Here is a 19709-nt window from a genome sequence, read left to right on the forward strand (position 1 = left end):
CAATAAGTTGGGTGAATTTTGGCCCATTCCTCCTGACAGAGCTGCTGTAACTGAGTCAGGTTTGTAGGCCTCCTTGCTCGCACATACTTTTTCAGTTCTGCCCACACATTTTCTATAGGATTGAGGTCAGGGCTTTGTGATGACCACTCCAATATCTTGACTTTGTTGTCCTTAAGCCATTTTACCACAACTTTGGAAGTATGCTTGGGGTCATTGTCCATTTGGAAGACCCATTTGCGACCAAGCTTTAACTTCCTGACTGATGTGTTGAGATGTTGCTTCAATATATCCACATAATTTTACTTCCTCATGATGCCATCTATTTTGTGAAGGCCACCAATCTCTCCTGCAGCAAAAAAACAACAAAAACATGATGCTGCCACCCCCATGCTTCACGGTTGGGATGGTGTCTTCGGCTTGCAAGCCTCCCCCTTTTTCCCCTAAACATAACAATGGTCATTATGGCCAAACAGTTCTATTTTTGTTTCATCAGACCAGAGGACATTTCTCCAAAAAGTATGATCCTTGTCCCCATGTGCAGTTGCAAACCATAGTCTGGCTTTTAATGGCGGTTTTGGAGCAGTGGCTTCTTCCTTGCTGAGCGGCCTTTCAGGTTATGTCGATATAGGACTTGTTTTACTGTGGATATAGATACTTTTGCACCTATTTCCTCCAGCATCTTCACAAGGTCCTTTGCTGTTGTTCTGAGATTGGTGCGAAAAGTGCAAATCAAAGTACGTTTATCTCTAGGAGACAGAACATGTCTTCTTCCTGAGCGGTATGATGGCTGCGTGGTCCCATGGTGTTTACACTTGCGTACTATTGTTTGTACAGATGAACGTGGTACCTTCAGGCATTTGGAAATTGCTCCCAAGGATGAACCAGACTTGTGGAGGTCTACAATTTTTTTTCTGAAGTCTTGGCTGATTTCTTTTGATTTTCCCATGATGTCAAGCAAAGTGGCACCGAGTTAGAAGGTAGGCCTTGAAATACATCCACAGGTACAATCAGAACAACACTTTTCAGCTGTGCTAACATAATTGCAAAAGGGTTTTCTAATCATCAATTAGCCTTTTAAAATTATAAACTTGGATTAGCTAACACAATGTGCCATTGGAACACAGGAGTGATGGTTGCTGATAATGGGCCTCTGTACACCTATGTAGATATTCCATAAAAAAATCTGCCGCTTCCAGCTACAATAGTCATTTACAACATTAACAATGTCTACATTGTATTTCTGACCAATTTGATGTTATTTTAATGGACAAAAAATGTGCTTTCCTTTCAAAAACAAGGACTTTTCTAAATGACCCCAAACTTTTGAACGGTAGTGTAGGTATATGATGTAATGACGCCACGTAAAATGTTGCGCTATACGTGCAACACAGCATTTCCAAACTAGCCCACAATGTCTGCTGTGTGGATCGAGCAGTCAACAAGTCGAGCAGTCATTTGAAAGAGTAACACAATTTCAGCGAGACAATTCAAAGGCGAAATCCATTAAAGCCAAGATAATGGAATTCATTGCCCTTGACAATCAACCGTTCTCTGCCGTGAGTGATGTTAGCTTTCGCCGACTGGTTAATCACCTACACACTACCAAGTGTGCTATTTTTCAGATGTTGCCCTACCGGATTTACACAGTAATAGCATCACTGCTATTAGCTTCACGACATACATACTATGGAAAACTGTTTTGGGTCTTTGCTTGTCAAAAAAGATACAGTAGCACTGTCAAAGCTGTACAAAAACGTCTGCAAACAAGCAACCACCGGCCACGAACAACATGTTTACAATACTGCGTTGGTAATAAAGCATAATCTGTTCAACCGCAAGTTCTGGGGTATCTAGCTTTAGCTTGGTACCTAGCTAGCACCAATACAACCAACCTGAAAACAATGACCAGTAGAAACTGCAGTCATTTTCATTATTCGTAGCAATGATTTAGGAATCCTTGTGAGTAAGTATTGGCTAGGTCGCCACTTGTTGTTCGCCTATTGAAATTATACTTCAGTTCATGAAAATATATAGCTAGCCAGCTACTTAACCCTGTTGCCCAAAGCTAACGTTATAAGCAGCCGGCTAGCTTCATCTGGTTAGTGAGGCTCGATCAGACCGGGTTATGTGTTGCAAAGCTAGCCACAATAAGAACTAGGCACAATAGTAGAATTTGCGGTGTGCCTTAAAAATAAAAGTATGTCATTGACAGTGATGCAAATTAATACAAATAGTAGAATTATGCCATACTTTTATTTTGAAGGCTAACCGCAAAGTCGACTATTGTGGCTAATCCTTATTGTGGCTAGCTTCACATAGATGGGTCCGACCACCATTAATCAAATAAGAACTATCTTATAAATTAGTGTTATTTTAGATGATGACACCTAGCTATATAGTTAGCTAGCTAACTATAGCTAATGAAACAGATTTGGTAGTTTTGCTATGTTTTTGGGGAAGAACATTGTTTGCATCCATTTAAAAAATATATATATTTCACCTTTATTTAACCAGGTAGGCCAGTTGAGAACAAGTTATCATTTACAACTGAGACCTGGCCAAGATAAAGCAAAGCAGTGCGACACAATCAACAACACAGAGTTACACATGGAATAATCAAATATACAGTCAATAACACAATAGAAAAAAAAGTCTTACGCAAGGCATAGTAGCGAAGTAATTACAATTTAGCAAATTAACACAGGAGTGATAGATGTGCAGATGATGATGTGCTAGTAGAAATACTGGTGTGCAAAAGAGCTAAAAAGTAAATAAAAACAATATGGCGATGAGGTAGGTAGATTGGATGGGCTATTTACAGATGGGCTGTGTACAGCTGCAGCGATCGATTAGCTGCTCAGATACCCGATGTTTAAAGTTAGTGAGTGAGATATAAGACTCCAACTTCAGCGATTTTTGCAATTCGTTCCAGTCATTGGCAGAAGAGAACTGGAAGGAAAGGCGGCCAAAGGGGGTGTTGGCTTTGGGGATGACCAGTGAGATACACCTGCTGGAGCGCGTGCTACGGGTGGGTGTTGTTATCATGACCAGTGAGCTGAGATAAGGTGGAGCTTTACCTAGCAAAGACTTATAGATAACCTGGAGCCAGTGGGTCTGGCGACGAATATGTAGCGAGGGCCAGCTGACGAGAGCATACAGGTCGCAGTGGTGGGTAGTATATGGGGCTTTGGTGACAAAACGAATGGCACTGTGATAGACTGCATCCAGTTTGCTGAGTAGAGTTTTGGAGGCTGTTTTGTAAATGACATCGCCGAAGTCAAGGAGAGCATTTTTTTTATGGCCAGCACTGTAGGTGTGCGAGACAACTTAACCAGCATCATGGCATACATATCGATGAATAGTTGTGACATATGAAATACGAGTGATAGTGTAATCAATGTGTAATAACTAGGTAAAAAATGTATGACCGCGTTAAATTATTATGTGACGTGCAGTCATATTCAGGTCCTGATTGGTCAACAAGCTTATTTGACATGTCAAATAGTGTTATTCGACATGTCAAATAGTGTTGTTTAACGTGTATCTTTTTTGACATGCAAAGACCCAAATGGCGTTCCATAGAAATCCTGGTTGAGAATGAAACAACTGAACAACTGAACAACGAAACAGCACAGCAAGTAAGTGAAAGAAATAGGTTTTGATTATGTTTTACTGGTAATGGGGACATACGTAAATGCCAACAAAATAACCTTTTGGTCAGTGTGGTATGTGTGTGTGTATGTGTAACATTTATTTAACTAGGCAAGTCAGTTAAGAACAAATTCTTATTTACAAAGAAGGTTTTCCTAGGCCAAACCCGGACGACGCTTGGCCAATTGTGCGTCGCCCTATGGGAGTCCCAATCACGGCCGGATGTGATACAGCGTGGATTCGAACCAGGGACTATAGTGACGCCTCTTGCACTAAGATGCAGTGCCTTAGACCGCTGCATCCGTGTGTGTGTTTGTCAACAGTGTGCGCAACTGGTGAACTGAAGTCAGGTGCAGGAGAGCAGAGATGAGTGAACAGGCACACTTTATTTGGCAGAAGGAAACAGTCGGACGCAAAAGCGAATAGCGCACTCGTCACACAAATAATGTACAGCATACAATACCACGGGTTCAAACAAGACCCGGCGAAAAACCAGCATAAAGCATCACACATGACACGTAACGAACAATTACACACACAGACATGGGGGGAACAGAGGATAATATACACGTAGAGTGATGAGGGGATGTAAACAGGTGTGCGGAAAAACAAGACAAAACAAATGGAAAATGAAAGGTGGAGCGGCGATGGCTAGAAGACCGGTGACGTCGACCACCGAGCGCCGCCCGAACAAGGAGAGGAGCCGACTTCGGCGGGAGTCGTGACAGTGGGAGTCGTGACAGACAACTGTACTAGAATGCTTAAAAAGGCAGCAAGAAAATGAAATATCGGTTATCGGTATCGTTTTCTTCCGGCAAGGATAATATTGGATATCGGTATTGGCCAAAAATGTCATATCGGTGCATCACTAGCAAAAACCATTAAACGCTATGATGAAACTGGCTCTCATGAGGACCGCCACAGGAAAGAAAGACCCAGAGTTCCCTCTGCTGCAGTGGATAAGTTAATTAGAGTTACCAGCCTCAGAAATTGCAGCTCAAATAAATGTTTCAGAGAGTTCAAGTACCAGACACATCTCAACATCAACTGTTCAGAGGAGACTGCATGAATCAGGCCTTCATGGTGGAATTGCTGCAAAGAAACCACTACTAAAGGACGCCAATAAGAAGAAGAGACTTGCTTGGGCCAAGAAACACGAGCAATGGACATTAGACTGACATAATTTGAGATTTTTGGTTCTAACCGCTGTGTCTGTGAGATGCAGAGTAGGTGAATGGATGATCTCTGCATGTGTGGTTCCCACCGTGAAGCATGGAGGTGGAGGCATGATGGTGTGGGGGTGCTTTGCTGGTGACACTGTCAGTGATTTATTTCAAATTCAAGGCCCACTTAACCAGCATGGCTACCACAGCATTCTGCAGCAATACGCCATCCCATCTGGTTGTGCTTAGTGGGACTATCATTTATTTTTCACCAGGACAACAACCCAACAGACCTCTAGGCTGTGTAAGGGCTAATTGACCAAGAAGGAGAATGATGGCGTGCTGCATCAGATGACCTGACCTCCACAATCACCCAACCCAATTGTGATGGTTTGGGATGAATTGGACAATTTTTTGGTTACTACATGATTCCATATGTGTTATTTCATAGTTTCGATGTCTTCACTATTACTCTACAATGTAGAAAATAGTAAAAATAAAGAAAAACCCTTGATTGAGTAGGTGTATCCAAACTTTTGACTGGTACTGTATATATATATATAGTTCATTTTAGGGATCAAAAGAGGAAATTAACATCGATACAATACATTACATCACATTCACATTCCAGAATACATGCCTGCCATGGGTTGAAGTGCAGCCGCATCCGAGTGTAGGTGGAGGAAAATATCAACAGTGATATCGCTCAGGAGGATGGAAAGGCAAACTAAGTTTGAGATGCCAAAGAATAGATAGAGGCATTTCAGTTGTGCTGAATACGCAACTGTATGCAACTGCAATACGGAAATGTGTTTGTAGTTTCTCTCATCAAAGGCATGACAGGCAAATCTTTATTTTCCCTTATAGTTTCAATAATTTTGTGGCATTTATATAATCAGTGCTCACATTTTTATGATACAAAAAAGTATTCACCTTGCTAGGTTTGCCAGCTAACCTTGTCAGCGCTCAATAGAGGGTAATTGAGTAATCAAAACAGTTCAAACCCTGTCAACACTTAGGAAATCGACATGCAATGGGTCACAACCAGCTAATCACTACACTAAATTTACATTACGCCTTGAGTATTTGAAATTGGGCACATTTGGCCAACTTCACCGCTACATAGAATGTGGCGTGATACAGTATGTGTGGCGAGGTTAAGCACCGTTTTGCATCAGCCAATAGCGGGGAAATCTCCTGCTGATGAATTTGATTATGCTAAAACGAAGAAGGAGAGAAGAGGGCAACGTGTCCTGACTCCAGGGGAGGGATGGCAAATTATGGAAATGAAATGGGTGGCTGTAGAGAGCGAGAGAGTGAGTTGCAGTCTCCAATGCGGATTTGGATTCATATTGTCTATTTATGGTGTCACTTTGGTGACAAAATCTGTTTAAAGGCAGCATCCATCTTGCCGGCAGCCATTGAAGACGGCAACTGCTCAGCTAACGCTCAACCAGGGTGAATAATATAAAATGATTGAAGTTCACAGCAGCTAGATAGCTGTATCCACGGCAACTGTCATATCTCCCATTTGTATGTATCATCCTTTATATGCAGATAGATCTCAACATGGGAAAGCCAGGTTAATCATGTATCAGGATTGCAGTTTGGAGCGAATCCTGCAGAGTGGAACTCTCATATCTCTGAGTATAAGAAATTACTGACTTAGTGGATATCAAACAATTTGGCTTGACCAGTCTTATAATGTTGGACTACATACAGAATAAAGTACACCAAGAAGCATGCCATTGGAATCTATTGAGAATTAGATCTAATCAGACCAGTCAGCAATTGACTTTTGCACCCATGCACTAAAGACCTCCCTTGGAATCAGTCTGAAATAATCTGCTGAGTACTTTCCTCTGAATCCACTGGTGTTCCAGCGGACATCAGCATGCATGTGCCTCTGCAAGTGTGTGTAGTATCTTTATGCTTGGAGTCTGTCTATGTGTGTGTGTGTGTGTGTGTGTGGCAGTCGCTGTTTGCTTGGAGTCTGTCTATGTGTAAGCAAGTCTTTATAGTGTGCGTGCTTCTACCTGGTCGATGGAGTCCACGAGCCACACGACGGACGCGCCTGCAGCCCGCCTCGAACGCCCAGTTCTGGAGAGACACTTACTTACGCTGGCGCACATGTAAATGAGCCTCCCCTTATCTCTAAGCCCCAGGCAAGGCCCCCTGGGAAGTATGAACCGCGGCGGTGGGAGGAGACCGGGATAGCATTGACCGGGATTGCAGGACTGTGTGTTAGTGTCAAGGTAATTACGGTAATGTGCTCCAATTACCTTGCACCCCCCTTGCCCCTGCTTTGTCTCATTTAAAGTTTTCTGTTCAAGACCGCTGGGGTTCAAACTGCTTTTCCTATAGCAGGGGTCCAAATTGCTGTGGAAAACACACTTCTATGACACAAGTCCTTCCAAGAATCCACCAAGGTAAAGCGATTTTCTCCGCTGTGAATTGAGCTGATACAAGTGGTTATTTTTCTCTCTGTAGAAAATCACACATTGGAAGACATTAGGGTGGGACGCTCTACCAAGTGTCCCTTTTGAGTGCACTTACAGGCAGTCCACAAGCGTGATGATACTGTGTATCAGTGCCATTGTATTCTATCATATGACACTAGACACTTTATGAACACGACTGTTTATTCAATGTCTGCAGTTTCAGTGGAAGTGGACTGCTCACCCAGTGATAGAAAAAAAGCATTCGAGCAAAAGCCACAACACCATAAGGGAGTCAGAATTTAAATCGATCCAAAAACATGTGACAGATTTTAGCAACCGGGCATATGCTGCAGATTATGCCCCCGAATACAACTCATAAATGTATAATCATTAACTTTCCTGAAAACCCTCCCCTCAGCCATCTGTTATAAATACGTACCTGCCCGCAATACCCTTGTCCGTGTTTCTTTCCCTTTTGAGTGGCCCCGTTTCTATGATGGCCCGTCCATTACCATTTCCGGGTGTTAGATAATTTATTAATGTATTATTTTCCCTTCATGGCTCATAATGATGTGGAAACAGCCTGTTTTTCTACTTTGCACGGAACAGCATGTCACAGCACAGCAGTAGCCGGAGTGTAGTCCTCTGGCCAGCTTTAGCACCAACAACACCAACACCGACGCAATACGCACTCCCCCTGCTCATATGATCTCATGCTAGTGTTTACATCAACACAAACGGGTGACTTTCTGTGAGGCTTGAGCAGTGAATTCCCAAGAGAAAAGATATTGGCAAGTCATGGGGATACTGGGTTGGGTTATATTGGCCAAACTTATCAACATTAATCGACATTAAGGGGCCAGTTTCCCAGACCCTGATTAAGTCTAGTTCTGGCCCCCGAATTTTGGGGGGAGATTTTCCATTGAGCATATGTTTTAAGTCCAGTACTAGGCTTATTCTGGGTCCAAGGAAACTGGCCCTAAATGTCGAAGAGAGGAATAATAGACACGTTTCTAGTTTTTTTGTACTGCCTCCCCTCAAAGACTTGAAATAACTTAGTTCTTGCCCATGTCAAAGAGACCCCTCCAGAGTTGATACATCATTACAATCAAAGATAGTGGTGGGAAAAAGTCCAACTTCTCCATGACTCCCTTTAAAAGCATCTCAGCTATCCAAATCACTCCCCGGGGCAGCGTCGTGTACATTATTACAGGAAGACACCTTCCTTGGGAGCCTTTGCCTGTAAAATGTGAGTTGTCAAAAAAAGCCAGATCAATTTCTGCTGTTTTGTGACAAAATGAAAGGGAGGACAGGTAAATAGACAGAACCTGCAGTGTAAAATGCAGCTCTCATCTTTGCCTTGTCTAAACCCCTGAAGGGCCTGGGATAACCAGGGGGAACTCGCTGCTGCAGCTCTAATATAACTAATCTAATAAGTTAGTGTCATAGAATCAAATTCATTTAAGTTTCCATTTTAAACGTCAAATGAAGAAACTTGATTTTCACTACACAACACATTATACAGAAGTCACCATACACAAGTGCAATCTGACCGTGGAACAAGTGTGAGCGTGAGCATTGGATCAGTTCAGACAAACAGATCTAATAGAAAGGGACAGGTTGGTGCAGGAGGTGCTGAGATGTTGGCCAGGGTAGGGGTAGCCTGGTGGAAAGAATGGCCGGCCATGAAAAAATGCACAGTGATATTATCGATTATAGTAGATTTATCAGTGGTGACAGTGTTTCCTATCCTCAGTGCAGTGGGCAGCTGGGAGGAGGTGCTCTTATTCTCCATGGACTTTACAATGTCCCAAAACTTTTGGGAATTAGTGCTACAGGAAGCAAATTTCTGTTTGAAAAAGCTAGCCTTAGCTTCCCTAACTGATTGAGTATATTGGTTCCTGACTTCGCGGGGGCTATTCGATACTAATGCAGAATGCCATAGGATGTTTTTGTGCTGGTCAAGGGTAGTCAAGTCTGGGGTGAACCAAGGGCTATATCTGTTCTTAGTTCTACATTTTTGAATGGGGCATGCTTATTTAAGATGGAGAGAAAGCACTTTTGAAGAGCAACCAGGCATCCTCTACTGACGGGATGAGGTCAATATCCTTCCAGGATACCCGGGCCAGGTCGATTAGAAAGGCCTGCTCTCTGAAGTGTTTTAGGGAGCGTTTGACAGTGATGAGGGGTGGTCGATTGACCGTGGACCCAGTACGCACACAGGCAATGAGGCAGTGATCGCTGAGATCCTGGTTGAAGGTAGGCGTATTTAGAGGGCAGGTTGGTCAGGATGATATCTAAGAGGGTGCCCATGGTTACGGATTTAGGGTTGTACCTGGTAGGTTCCTTGATGATTTGTGTGAGATTGAGGGCATCTAGCTTAGATTGTAGGACGGCCGGGGTGTAAAGCATGTCCCAGTTTAGGTCACCTAACAGTACGAACTCTGAAGATAGATGGGGGGCGATCAATTCACATATGGTGTCCAGGGCACAACTGGGGGCCGAGGGGGGTCTATAACAAACGGCAACGGTGAGAGACTTGTTTTTGGAAAGGTGGATTTTTAAAAGTAGAAGCTCGAATTGTTAGGGCACAGACCTGGAAAGTATGACAGAACTACGCAGGCTATCTCTGCAGTAGATTGCAACTCCGCCCCCTTTGGCAGTTCTATCTTGTCGGACAATGTTATAGTTAGGGATGGAAATTTCAGGATTTTTGGTGGTCTTCCTAAGCCAGGATTCAGACACGGCTATGACATCCGGGTTGGCAGAGTGTGCTGAAGGAGTGAATAAAACAAACTTAGGGAGGAGGCATCTAATACTAACATGCATGAACCCAATGCTTTTACGCTTACAGAAGTCAACAAATGAGAGCGCCTGGGGAATGGTTGTGATGCTGGGGGCTACAGGGCCTGGGTTAACCTCCACATCACCAGAGGAACAAAGGAGGAATAGGATGAGTACGGCTCAAGGCTAAAAGAACTGGTTGTCTAGTGCATTCGGAACAGAGAGTACAAGGAGCAGGTTTCTGGGCGCGGAAGAATAGATTCAAGGCATAATGTACAGACAAGGGTATGGTAGGATGTGAGTACAGTGGAGGTAAGCCTAGGCACTGAGTGACGATGAGAGAGGTTTTGTCTCTAGACGCACCATTTAAGCCAGGTGCGGTCACCGCATGTGTGGGGGTTGGAACAACAATGCTAGCTAAGGAATATTGAGCAGGGCTGGAGGCTCTACAGTGAAATAAGACAAGAATTACTAACCAAAACAGCAATAGACAAGGCATATTGACATTAGGGAGAGACATGTGTAGCCGAGTGATCATAAGGTCCAGTGAGTAGCTAGGCAAGCAGGAGGCACGGCGATTCAGACAGCTAGCAGGCCGGGGCTAGCAGCAGGCTAGCAGATAGGCCTCAGGGGGACGTTGGAATGGGAGAGTCTGTTGAAACCACCTCGGATGGTTACGTCGGCAGACCAGTCATGATGGATCGGCGGGGCTCCGTGTCGGCAGCAAAGGGTCCAGGCCAATTGGCAGAAGAGGTATTGAAGCCCAGGAATTATCTGATGGAATTCTTCGGCTAGCCGGGAGAAGGGCCTAGCTCGAGGCTAACTGGTGCTTGCTTCGGCACAGAAACCCTCTTGGACGGTTACGTTGGTAGACCAGTCGTGATAGATCGGTGGGGCTCCGTGTCGGCAGCAAAGGGTCCAGGTCAATTGGCAAAAGAGGTAATTGAAGCCCAGGGATTGCTTGATGGAATGTTTTCAGCTAGCCAGGAGATGGGCCTAGTTTGAGGCTAGCTCCAGGCTAACTGATGTTTGTTTCAGGACAGAGACATTAGACAGGAGTAGCCACTCGGATAGCAGCTAGTTAGCTGCGATGATCTGGAGTAGTTCAGAGCTTGCGGTAGGAATCCAAAGATGTGGTAAAGCAAAGCAGTCTGATATGCTCTGGGTAGATATCGCGCTGTGGAGGCTGGCAAGAGTTTCCAGGGCTGAGGCTGGCAGTCCGCGTTAACGGTGATGACCGCTAGCAGTGGCTAACTGACTACTAGCTAGTAGCTAGTTAGCTGACTAGCTTCAGAAGGGGGTTCCGGTTCAAAAGTGTAAAAATAGAAGATCCATACCACATTGAGTGAGGCGGGTTGCAGGAGAGCAGGTTCAGTCCGTAGATGGAAAATTTGATTTAAAAAATAATATATACGTATATACAAGGGATGGGACAAGACAATCAAAACAGGCATCCCCACTGCTACGCCATCTTGGATTAAGTATGGTGATATGGTGATCACCAGCCCCTAATCCCTAGGCATTCCTTTGAACTAGATTGAGAGAGTCTACACATATATCAGAAGGCAAGGTGAAGCAACAACCAAACTACTTTAAACCTATCCAATCCTTTCAGATCTGCAATAAACTCAAGGGGGTAGGGGCTAAGGGTCGATTTGAAATTCAGCCTATATTGCCTTATTTCACTGTTGTGCATCAAAAGGATAGAAACTTTAAGTCATAGAGAAAATATAACAAATTCTGCATCTCAGTGAAAACTTCAACAACTAGAAAGGAGAGTGGTCGGTCTGATTGAGGTACGAAAACTCAAAACAGGGAATAAAATGCGTCTCTCCAAGGAGAAGACATGATGGTCTACTACTAAATCCTAAAAATAAGTAAGAAACTGCCTCAGGCTTAAAACCTTAGTCTACTCTCTTTTTATTCACAGGTTGATGTGAATAAAAAGCGGTAGTAGGTGAACAGTTACATGCAACTGTCCTGCACACCAAATATTTTTTTTTCAAAGCGGAGGACATTTCATTTAACATTTGTCCCATACTGTACATCTTGTTTGTAAGGTTTGTGTGTCCAATATGAATTGGATATCATCTGGCATTGTGCAATGGTAAATGTCTTTGACACTTTTTTCTCCAGACTGTAAATAACTCACTCACAGCGTGTGTAACTCACTCACAGTGGTAGTGTGGCTACTTTACAGGTAGCTCTCTCAATGACACCAGCAGATCAATAATAAAAAAGTGAGGGGATAGGACGGAGGATAGTTATCCAGAAAGTCTAGAAACCGTCAATAAAATCAAGTCAGAGTAGAGGCAGAGAGGATTTGGGAGGCTACAGGAGAACACGTCTATCCTGGCCATTATCAGAGATGACCGCTGATAAGGACCGGGGCTCGATGTTGTCCGATGTGGGCTGACAAGCCGCCCGTGGCAGGACAACACTCTTCCTGAGTCATCCGATCAGTGCCGTGCTCACGCCTTACCGAGCGGGCCTGACATTTCCCATCACCGACATGGGAACAAGATGAAAGGGCTCTGAACGGGGAGACATGGCAGAGCCACTGGACAGCAGGAAACAGAAGCCCGGGCCAGGAAGTTGCCGTGTTCCTCGATAGCGGCAACAAAAATGCCAGAGGGCATAGGCATAAGAATATGGGTCACATAGGCTCTCATTTGTTCCCAAGGCACTCTGATATATACGGTGTACGTGAGGCCAATATGTACGTACTGTATAAGGCAGCGTTTTACTTACAGTTCATTGAAATATTATGGCATCATCGAATAAACTGTATCTTAACATACGTACATGATAATAATTCTAATGCGTCATAAATGTAGCCCCACAAATGTAGACGTCATTCTCACCTCTGTTTATTCACCACTCCAGAGAGAGGTGGACTTCTCAATCTCAACAAAAACACAGAACAAACTCATGCTGCAAACTATGCATGTAATTATAGCTTTTCTGGGTTATGACAAGCATCACAAAGACGTGCTGGGTATGATTAATAATATATAATAGTATAATATATGCCATTTAGCAGACGCTTTTATCCAATGCAGTGCATACATTTTAAGTATGGGTGGTCCCAGGAATCAAACCCACTATCCTGGCGTAGCAATCGCCATGCGTTACCAACTGAGCTGCAGAGGACCACATACTGCCATGCACTGCATTCTTATTATTTCCATAGTAACGGAACATTAAAGGCATAGCTACCCCCCCCAACACACACACATGTGCACACATGCACGTTTGTTACAATGGGAACCGTGGGGGAGGGGGGCGGACAGGGAATTTCCAAGAGTCACAAAGCCCCACCACCTCGAATGTGATCCACTGCAATAACATGACAGACCTTCAAAGCCATAAGAAATGAAAAGGGGATGGATGGAGGCAGCTAGGGAGGGAGGGTTAAAGGAGGTAGACTTCTGCTGAGTTCAATTCATATTTAAAGACCTTCTTTATTACATCTTTAATCATCTTATTTTGGTGGAGATGCCTCAACAGTTGACTTCCAGCACTGTTTAATTCACACCCAATTGAGTCAACTGTCCCAGGGTCTCTCTCCCTCGGATGTTCCCCTCTTATCACCTATTTTATCTGGAGTTGTATTTTTCTCTTTTCCACAGAGACAGAAATGCAACACTATCACTATCCTGTATATGCAACACTGTATAATTCTTAGATAATCACAGAAATGTTAAAGAGGTGGGTCAAATATGAATTGCGAGCTGACATTTGAATGTTATGTTTCTAAGGCAGCCTAGTTTGCAAGGGAAAGTCATGGTTAAAAATCAGTTTAGGGGATGCACATTGCACACAACGTGATGATGACTGAAATAGACAAGGTGTCATTCAATATTATGAAAACCTTTGAAACATCAGAGAATCTGGTGATCCATTTTGTTTCTCGATGTTTTAACTATGTACAGAAACATATACAATATAACTGGATGGAAAACCAGTGAAAAAAAATACATTTGGCATTTTCATCACTAAAGTGGCACTAAAATGGATTCATTAGAAAATGTTATGAATGGGATGGACACCGATGAGGTGAAGTTAAAAGTAAATGCTTGATCTATATATGACAACAGTGTTAGGTAGGGCTGGGATGACTTCTTTAGGAAAACGTTGGAAAAGGTTGGAATAAACATCATTATGTTGTCATCCAGAGTCAAATGTATCTATTTTCTAAGCTATAGCACAAAATATTTAACAGGTTTTTAAAGGAACTAAGAGTTCGGTCTGCTTTGTGTTTTCACTTTAGCCATGGAAAAGTGTATTGCGATACTATCATCACAGGCCTAGTGTTAGGGTGAGGGATTGGGCAGGACACAGCTTGGAACAAGATATCTTTTGGGAGGGAGGGTCTCCTTGGGTGCAGACACCGCTGTGATGATGTGAAGACAAATGCTTGGGGCTGTCCTACTTGGTGTCTGGAAAGCCTTTACCTTGTGAAAAGACTGTTGTGTGGATAAGTTCCATAAGACAGCCCACAATTTATACCTTTATACACATACACCGAAACACATCCAGCACATACGTATGCTAGTATGCACATACACACGTCTCATGCTTGTCCCCACACACACCTTGGGTTGGTTATGTAGTAGGAATCTTTCATGTTGAACTGGGGAGATAACTCTAATGCACTATCCCTGCCTGCATAAATCATAGCACTGCCTGTTCCTATTCGCCTTAATGAGTTATTGAAGTCTAATTAATTCACAGTGAATTCCTAAATTGAAGTCTGAGAGTTTCCATTTTGATTAGGGGGCGCCGTGTTTAAGAAGCGTTTTGCCGTCATGCCTCAGCTTTCGCTTAATATCGGGCCCCTCCCCCTCTATTTCTTCTCATCTTCAGGGGAGTAGAAAAAGAAAGCTCAATTTTCACGAGGCTTTAATGGATTTAAATAATCATTTTCTTTCGTCGGACAACTCTAACCCTCCCATTATGTTGACGGAGAGGAAGAACAGTGAGAAACACAGGGGCGAGGGAGAGGAGACATGCCTCGTATCCCCTAAGCTCTAATTCAACAAGAAGTGGGTCAGCTCATGAGGAATTTAATTTGAACAGATGTCAATAAATACCCATTATGCCTGCTCTTTCGAGGGGCTGCTGAACGCTCTTCGTCTCATGTTCTTGGAGCCGAGTCTTACGTGAGAGATTCAAAAAGATTTGACATGATATAGTCCTTTAACTTCTTCACTGTGCCGGTTGAATCTATAGCGCTAGGGGATGAAGTAGCTAGGCCTCTCTGTTACAGGGGAAATTGAGTCCTCCAGTTATCAACATCTAGGCGTGTGTTCAATAGAGAGATGGTATACAAACCAGAAGTGTATTTTTTCCCCTACAGAATGTTGAAAAACAGAAACTTCAAAATGGCTTGACGTTCATGATTCTAGAGAACATCTCCCAATTGTCTTTTAATTACGTAAGCCCCAGCACTTATGTAAGGAAACGTTTCTGTTCAATACATATAGGCACCACTTCAAAGGACTGAGATGACTCAAATTGACTTGTTCATTTAAATCTTTTTTTCACATTACTCCATACCTTGGTAATTGCCACAAGACACTTTTCCAGACTCAGTAAAAGTAATCTAATGAGAGGTAATAAATCAGTGATTATAAACCCTACTTAGTCTTAAGAAAATAATCTAATGCATATAATTGGTAAGAGTGAACTCCCTGGACAAGGGCTAGGGTTAGAGTTAACCCTGGAGGAGGGTTAGGGTTAACCTTGGAGAAGGGTTAGGGTTAACCCTGGATAAAGGGTTAGGGTTAACCTTGGAGAAGGGTTAGGGTTAACCCCGGATAAAGGGTTAGGGTTAACCTTGGAGAAGGGTTAGGGTTAACCCCGGATAAAGGGTTAGGGTTAACCCTGGAGAAGGCGATAAACAACGATGTCAGTAATGCTTGGACAGTGCTTATGTAAGGCAGTAAGTAACACATTGACCATATTTCCGTATGAAAGCACACACTCGATTCCTTGCCTCCTTAGCTGTATTGGAGGAGAAGGTCCAAGGTCCCTACCCTCTGACCTAGGAGAGATGATGCGAAGAATCCAGGAAAGATGAATTGAGAAGAAAATTCATTGAAATACCCACTTACTTGAGGGTGAACTGCTCCACGGTGGAGTTGGGCACCAGGTAGAGGAAGATGTTGAGGGTCTCTCCTGGCTTCAGCGGCTTCTCCGGCAACCTCAGGAACATGTTCTTATCCAGCTGCTTGTCCACCACCAACTGCTCCTGGCTGGACTGGTACAGGCTGATGCTACCGATGCGGAGGAGGGGGTGCTGAGAGGGCGGCTCACCCCTTGATCCTCCTCTGCGGCCCGATCTCTCGCCGCACTCCCCTCCGCTGTCCGGGTCGTGGAGGGTGTAGTAGAGCTCGGTCTGTAGGGTCTCCACACTCAGCTCCAGGCCCAAGCTGTCGCTGGGGCCTTTCCTCCGGCCCAGGGGGGCCACATTGGTATTGAACCAGGTGGGGGGCAACTCCAGCTGGGCCAAGCACTGGGCCAGGTTCCCCCATAGGCGGCACGACGTCTTGATCTCGCGTACGTCACGGAAGGCGTGGAGCCTCACGCAGGGCAGCTTGTCCTGGACCTTGAAGTCATCCCAGTCGCGACCTGCTATGTAGAAGAGCACCTGGACCACAGGGTTGCTGGAAAACACCCTCGACTGGACGATAAAGGCCCGGACCTTCCAGTTGACTGTCAGCCGCCCGGGGATGTCCAGGGGGCTGGAGGGCTGAAGGAGGTCCTTGGACAGGCTCTGGTCCTGGGCGAACGGGCCAAAGGTGATGTTGACGGCGGGAAGCTCCTTGGTCTGAAAGACCACAAAGCTCTCGGAACGCTGGAGAGGATGTCCGTTGTTGGGGATACCGCTGCTCTGGCCCGAGGACCTGGTCTCTCGCAGGAAGAAGGCCAGCTGGGCGTTGGAGAGCTTAAAGTTGGAGGGAAGGTAGACATCAGGAGGGGTGGGGGTGGATGTGACTGCCGAAGAGCTGAGGAGAGCATCTGAGCTGGTCGGGGATACTTTCACTGCAAATGCTGATCAGAGAGAAAGAGAAAGAGAGAGAGGACAAGGTTAGAATCTTTACAATGCAACATGTCATTTCTTTCTTTGCAATTTTCACCTGCTCTTTACATTTAACTGCCACAGACAGACAGACAGACAGACAGACAGACAGACAGACAGACAGACAGACAGACAGACAGACAGACAGACAGACAGACAGACAGACAGAGACAGACAGACAGAGACAGACAGACAGAGACAGACAGACAGACAGACAGACAGAGACAGACAGACAGACAGACAGACAGACAGACAGACAGACAGACAGATTTTACCATCTCACCCAGTCAGAGAAGGATGACATGTGAACAGTCAATGAACACTAATCATCTGATAAAGGGACAGTATGTGTCAAGTGGCTTGCAGGCAGGTTGGGTCATTGTACGGTTGTACGCGTTAAAAGCTGCCCGGCCACTGATCTGTATCATACATGCTGTTCACAAGATACAGCTCAACACAACACGCTCAATCGATTGTTCCTCGAGCTCAATAACACACCAGTAGTCAGTCTTAAAATTGACTGAGAAACTAACGATTGGACAAAATGCAGAAGTTTTTAAAAGACATTTGACGAGGACAAAATGTAAAAGCTAAATAGGGAGATAATTTAGGACAAAATAAAGTGGGAACAAACAAAAACGTGTTATATAATCACAAACTCTGAGAAAAGAACAACTGAAAACATATACCCTCAAGCTATAACATACAATCTGCTCAGGCATAGGACACAGTCATAAAGAAACAGTATTGATGTGACATACTTATCAGAAGTACCAAGAATAGGGCATAAAAGTGCCAAAGCCTTTCCAGACAGACCAAATCAGAGATTAAAAGTCCCATGTTCCAAATGTTCTGGCATTGAAAGTATATTTCCTTGAATAGCCTTTGAAAAGCGTATATCCAATCATCAGTAGAGAGTTTGCAGTCACACAATTAACCAATCCTCAAGCATCAGTAAAAAAAATATCTCCACAGATATTCACTGTACTGGAACAGATTTCTCAGTGGTTCAATTGCTTGCACTGCAGCACACGCCTGTGGGGGACCTACAGAGGTTCTTGAACCTCTGCTTCTATTCCCTTTGGTGCAGTCGTGGTCCACAGCAAATACACACAGAGGCTCTTTGAATCCAGTCCACATGCAGCTTCACTCTGGCAGCAGTCCCTTATAGACCAAACCCCTCCTCGCTAGCTGGGTCTAATGCTGTAGACAAAGCCTTGACACCGCCCCGTCTCGCCACACCTAGCCTCAGTCTATAATCACCATTTTAGCTCCCAGCCAGAGCTAAGACACACAGGCCTCAAAGGACTCTTGAACCACACACTTGCGGGGAAAAAAATCTCCAGCTCGATTCATCCTCTCCCACAGGACGTGTTCAGGCAGGCTCTTCTGTTTGTGTGTGAGTCCGTGAGTGAGTGAGTGTCTGTATGTGTTAGAGGGGAGGGGTGAGGTGGGAATGGGGGAGGAATGTATTACTTAAATGCCTTCAGGCAAAGAGAGTGAGCGGGAGAGGGGGGGGGGATTAGCTAAAGATCATTGACGAATTAGCTCTCCCTCTACTCCTCACTCTCCTCCTCTCTTCTTCTGCCACGGGCCCCCGAGAAAGAGAATGAGGGTACATGGGGGAGGGGGAGGGTTAGGGGATTTCGACTACTTTTCCCCCTAAATCACAAGTGGCTTGAATTCCTACAATAAAAAAGAAGGGAATTCTTGGATGTATGTGTGGGCCAGGCCTACACTTGGCATCACGCTCAACAGGAGGCCGGAAAAAAGATGAAGGGGCCTGTTGTTCATTCCACCACGAACCGTTTCACTTATTTCCACATCAACAAGATAAACAGAATAATTCTCATCTCGCAATAAGGTAGATGTTCTTGAGCACTGTTTTTATCAGTTATTTTCAGTTATGTATCAGATTTCCCAAAGGACTACGGATGATTTTGCATATCTGCTTGAGGAACTTCAGTACATTTCTCAGAGTTGTCGGAGCCTCCTTCAAAAATTATTTCATGTAATTTATAGCTGATTTTGCGTTATCGGGAAAAAAGGGGTCCATTCATCGCGATATGGATTTTTGTCCATATCGCCCAGCTCTAGTCAAACAAATGGTGCACTCCCACAGTGTGGTCCGACTGACCGTCTGAGGGCCAGGCAATGAAGTACCTCTTTAGGGAAGTGACATGATACTCTCATGTCTGCAGAGCAAAGCAACGCTGTTCCATTAGAGACCACATTAGCTGCTTGAGTGTCTCTTCATCTCTTTCTAAACACGCGTAATGCACACAACCGACTGCTCTTGTATAGTCCCCCTCCCTCCTACTGTGTACTCCAGCCCCGAGGCACACTATGGTCTGATTGAGGGGGCATGATTTACGGCCCACAATGCACTGGGGTACTTCCCCTCTTCACCTGGGGTGCTCTTCCTTTTCGTTGCTGCTGTATCAAAGTGCGGTGGGGATGGGGGAGCAGATGGAGCTTACAAATGGAAATCTGATAGTTAGTCCCTCCCCCATTACCATTTGGCTTCCTATTAGACCTAAGGGCCAAATTTAGTGGCTTCTCTTCCTGTTGCATGCTCTGTTA

At 44.5% G+C, this 19709-nt stretch overlaps 1 protein-coding gene across 1 annotated transcript in view; it reads right to left on the reverse strand.

The window, feature by feature from the left end:
- The window catches only part of tmem132e (transmembrane protein 132E), an 80524-nt gene extending 62509 nt beyond the window's left edge, over positions 1-18015 (reverse strand). The window contains exons 1-2 of the mRNA XM_039005210.1: positions 17888-18015; positions 16159-17098 (exon numbers count right to left, since the gene is read on the reverse strand). Of these exons, the coding sequence (XP_038861138.1) occupies positions 16159-17098; positions 17888-17966 (1019 nt within the window). The 5' untranslated portion in view covers positions 17967-18015. The remainder of the gene's footprint in view (positions 1-16158; positions 17099-17887) is intronic.
- Between the last annotated feature and the right edge of the window lie 1694 nt (positions 18016-19709).

The sequence above is a fragment of the Salvelinus namaycush genome, chromosome 12 (assembly GCF_016432855.1).
Source record: "Salvelinus namaycush isolate Seneca chromosome 12, SaNama_1.0, whole genome shotgun sequence".
Classification (NCBI taxonomy): Eukaryota; Metazoa; Chordata; class Actinopteri; order Salmoniformes; family Salmonidae; genus Salvelinus; species Salvelinus namaycush.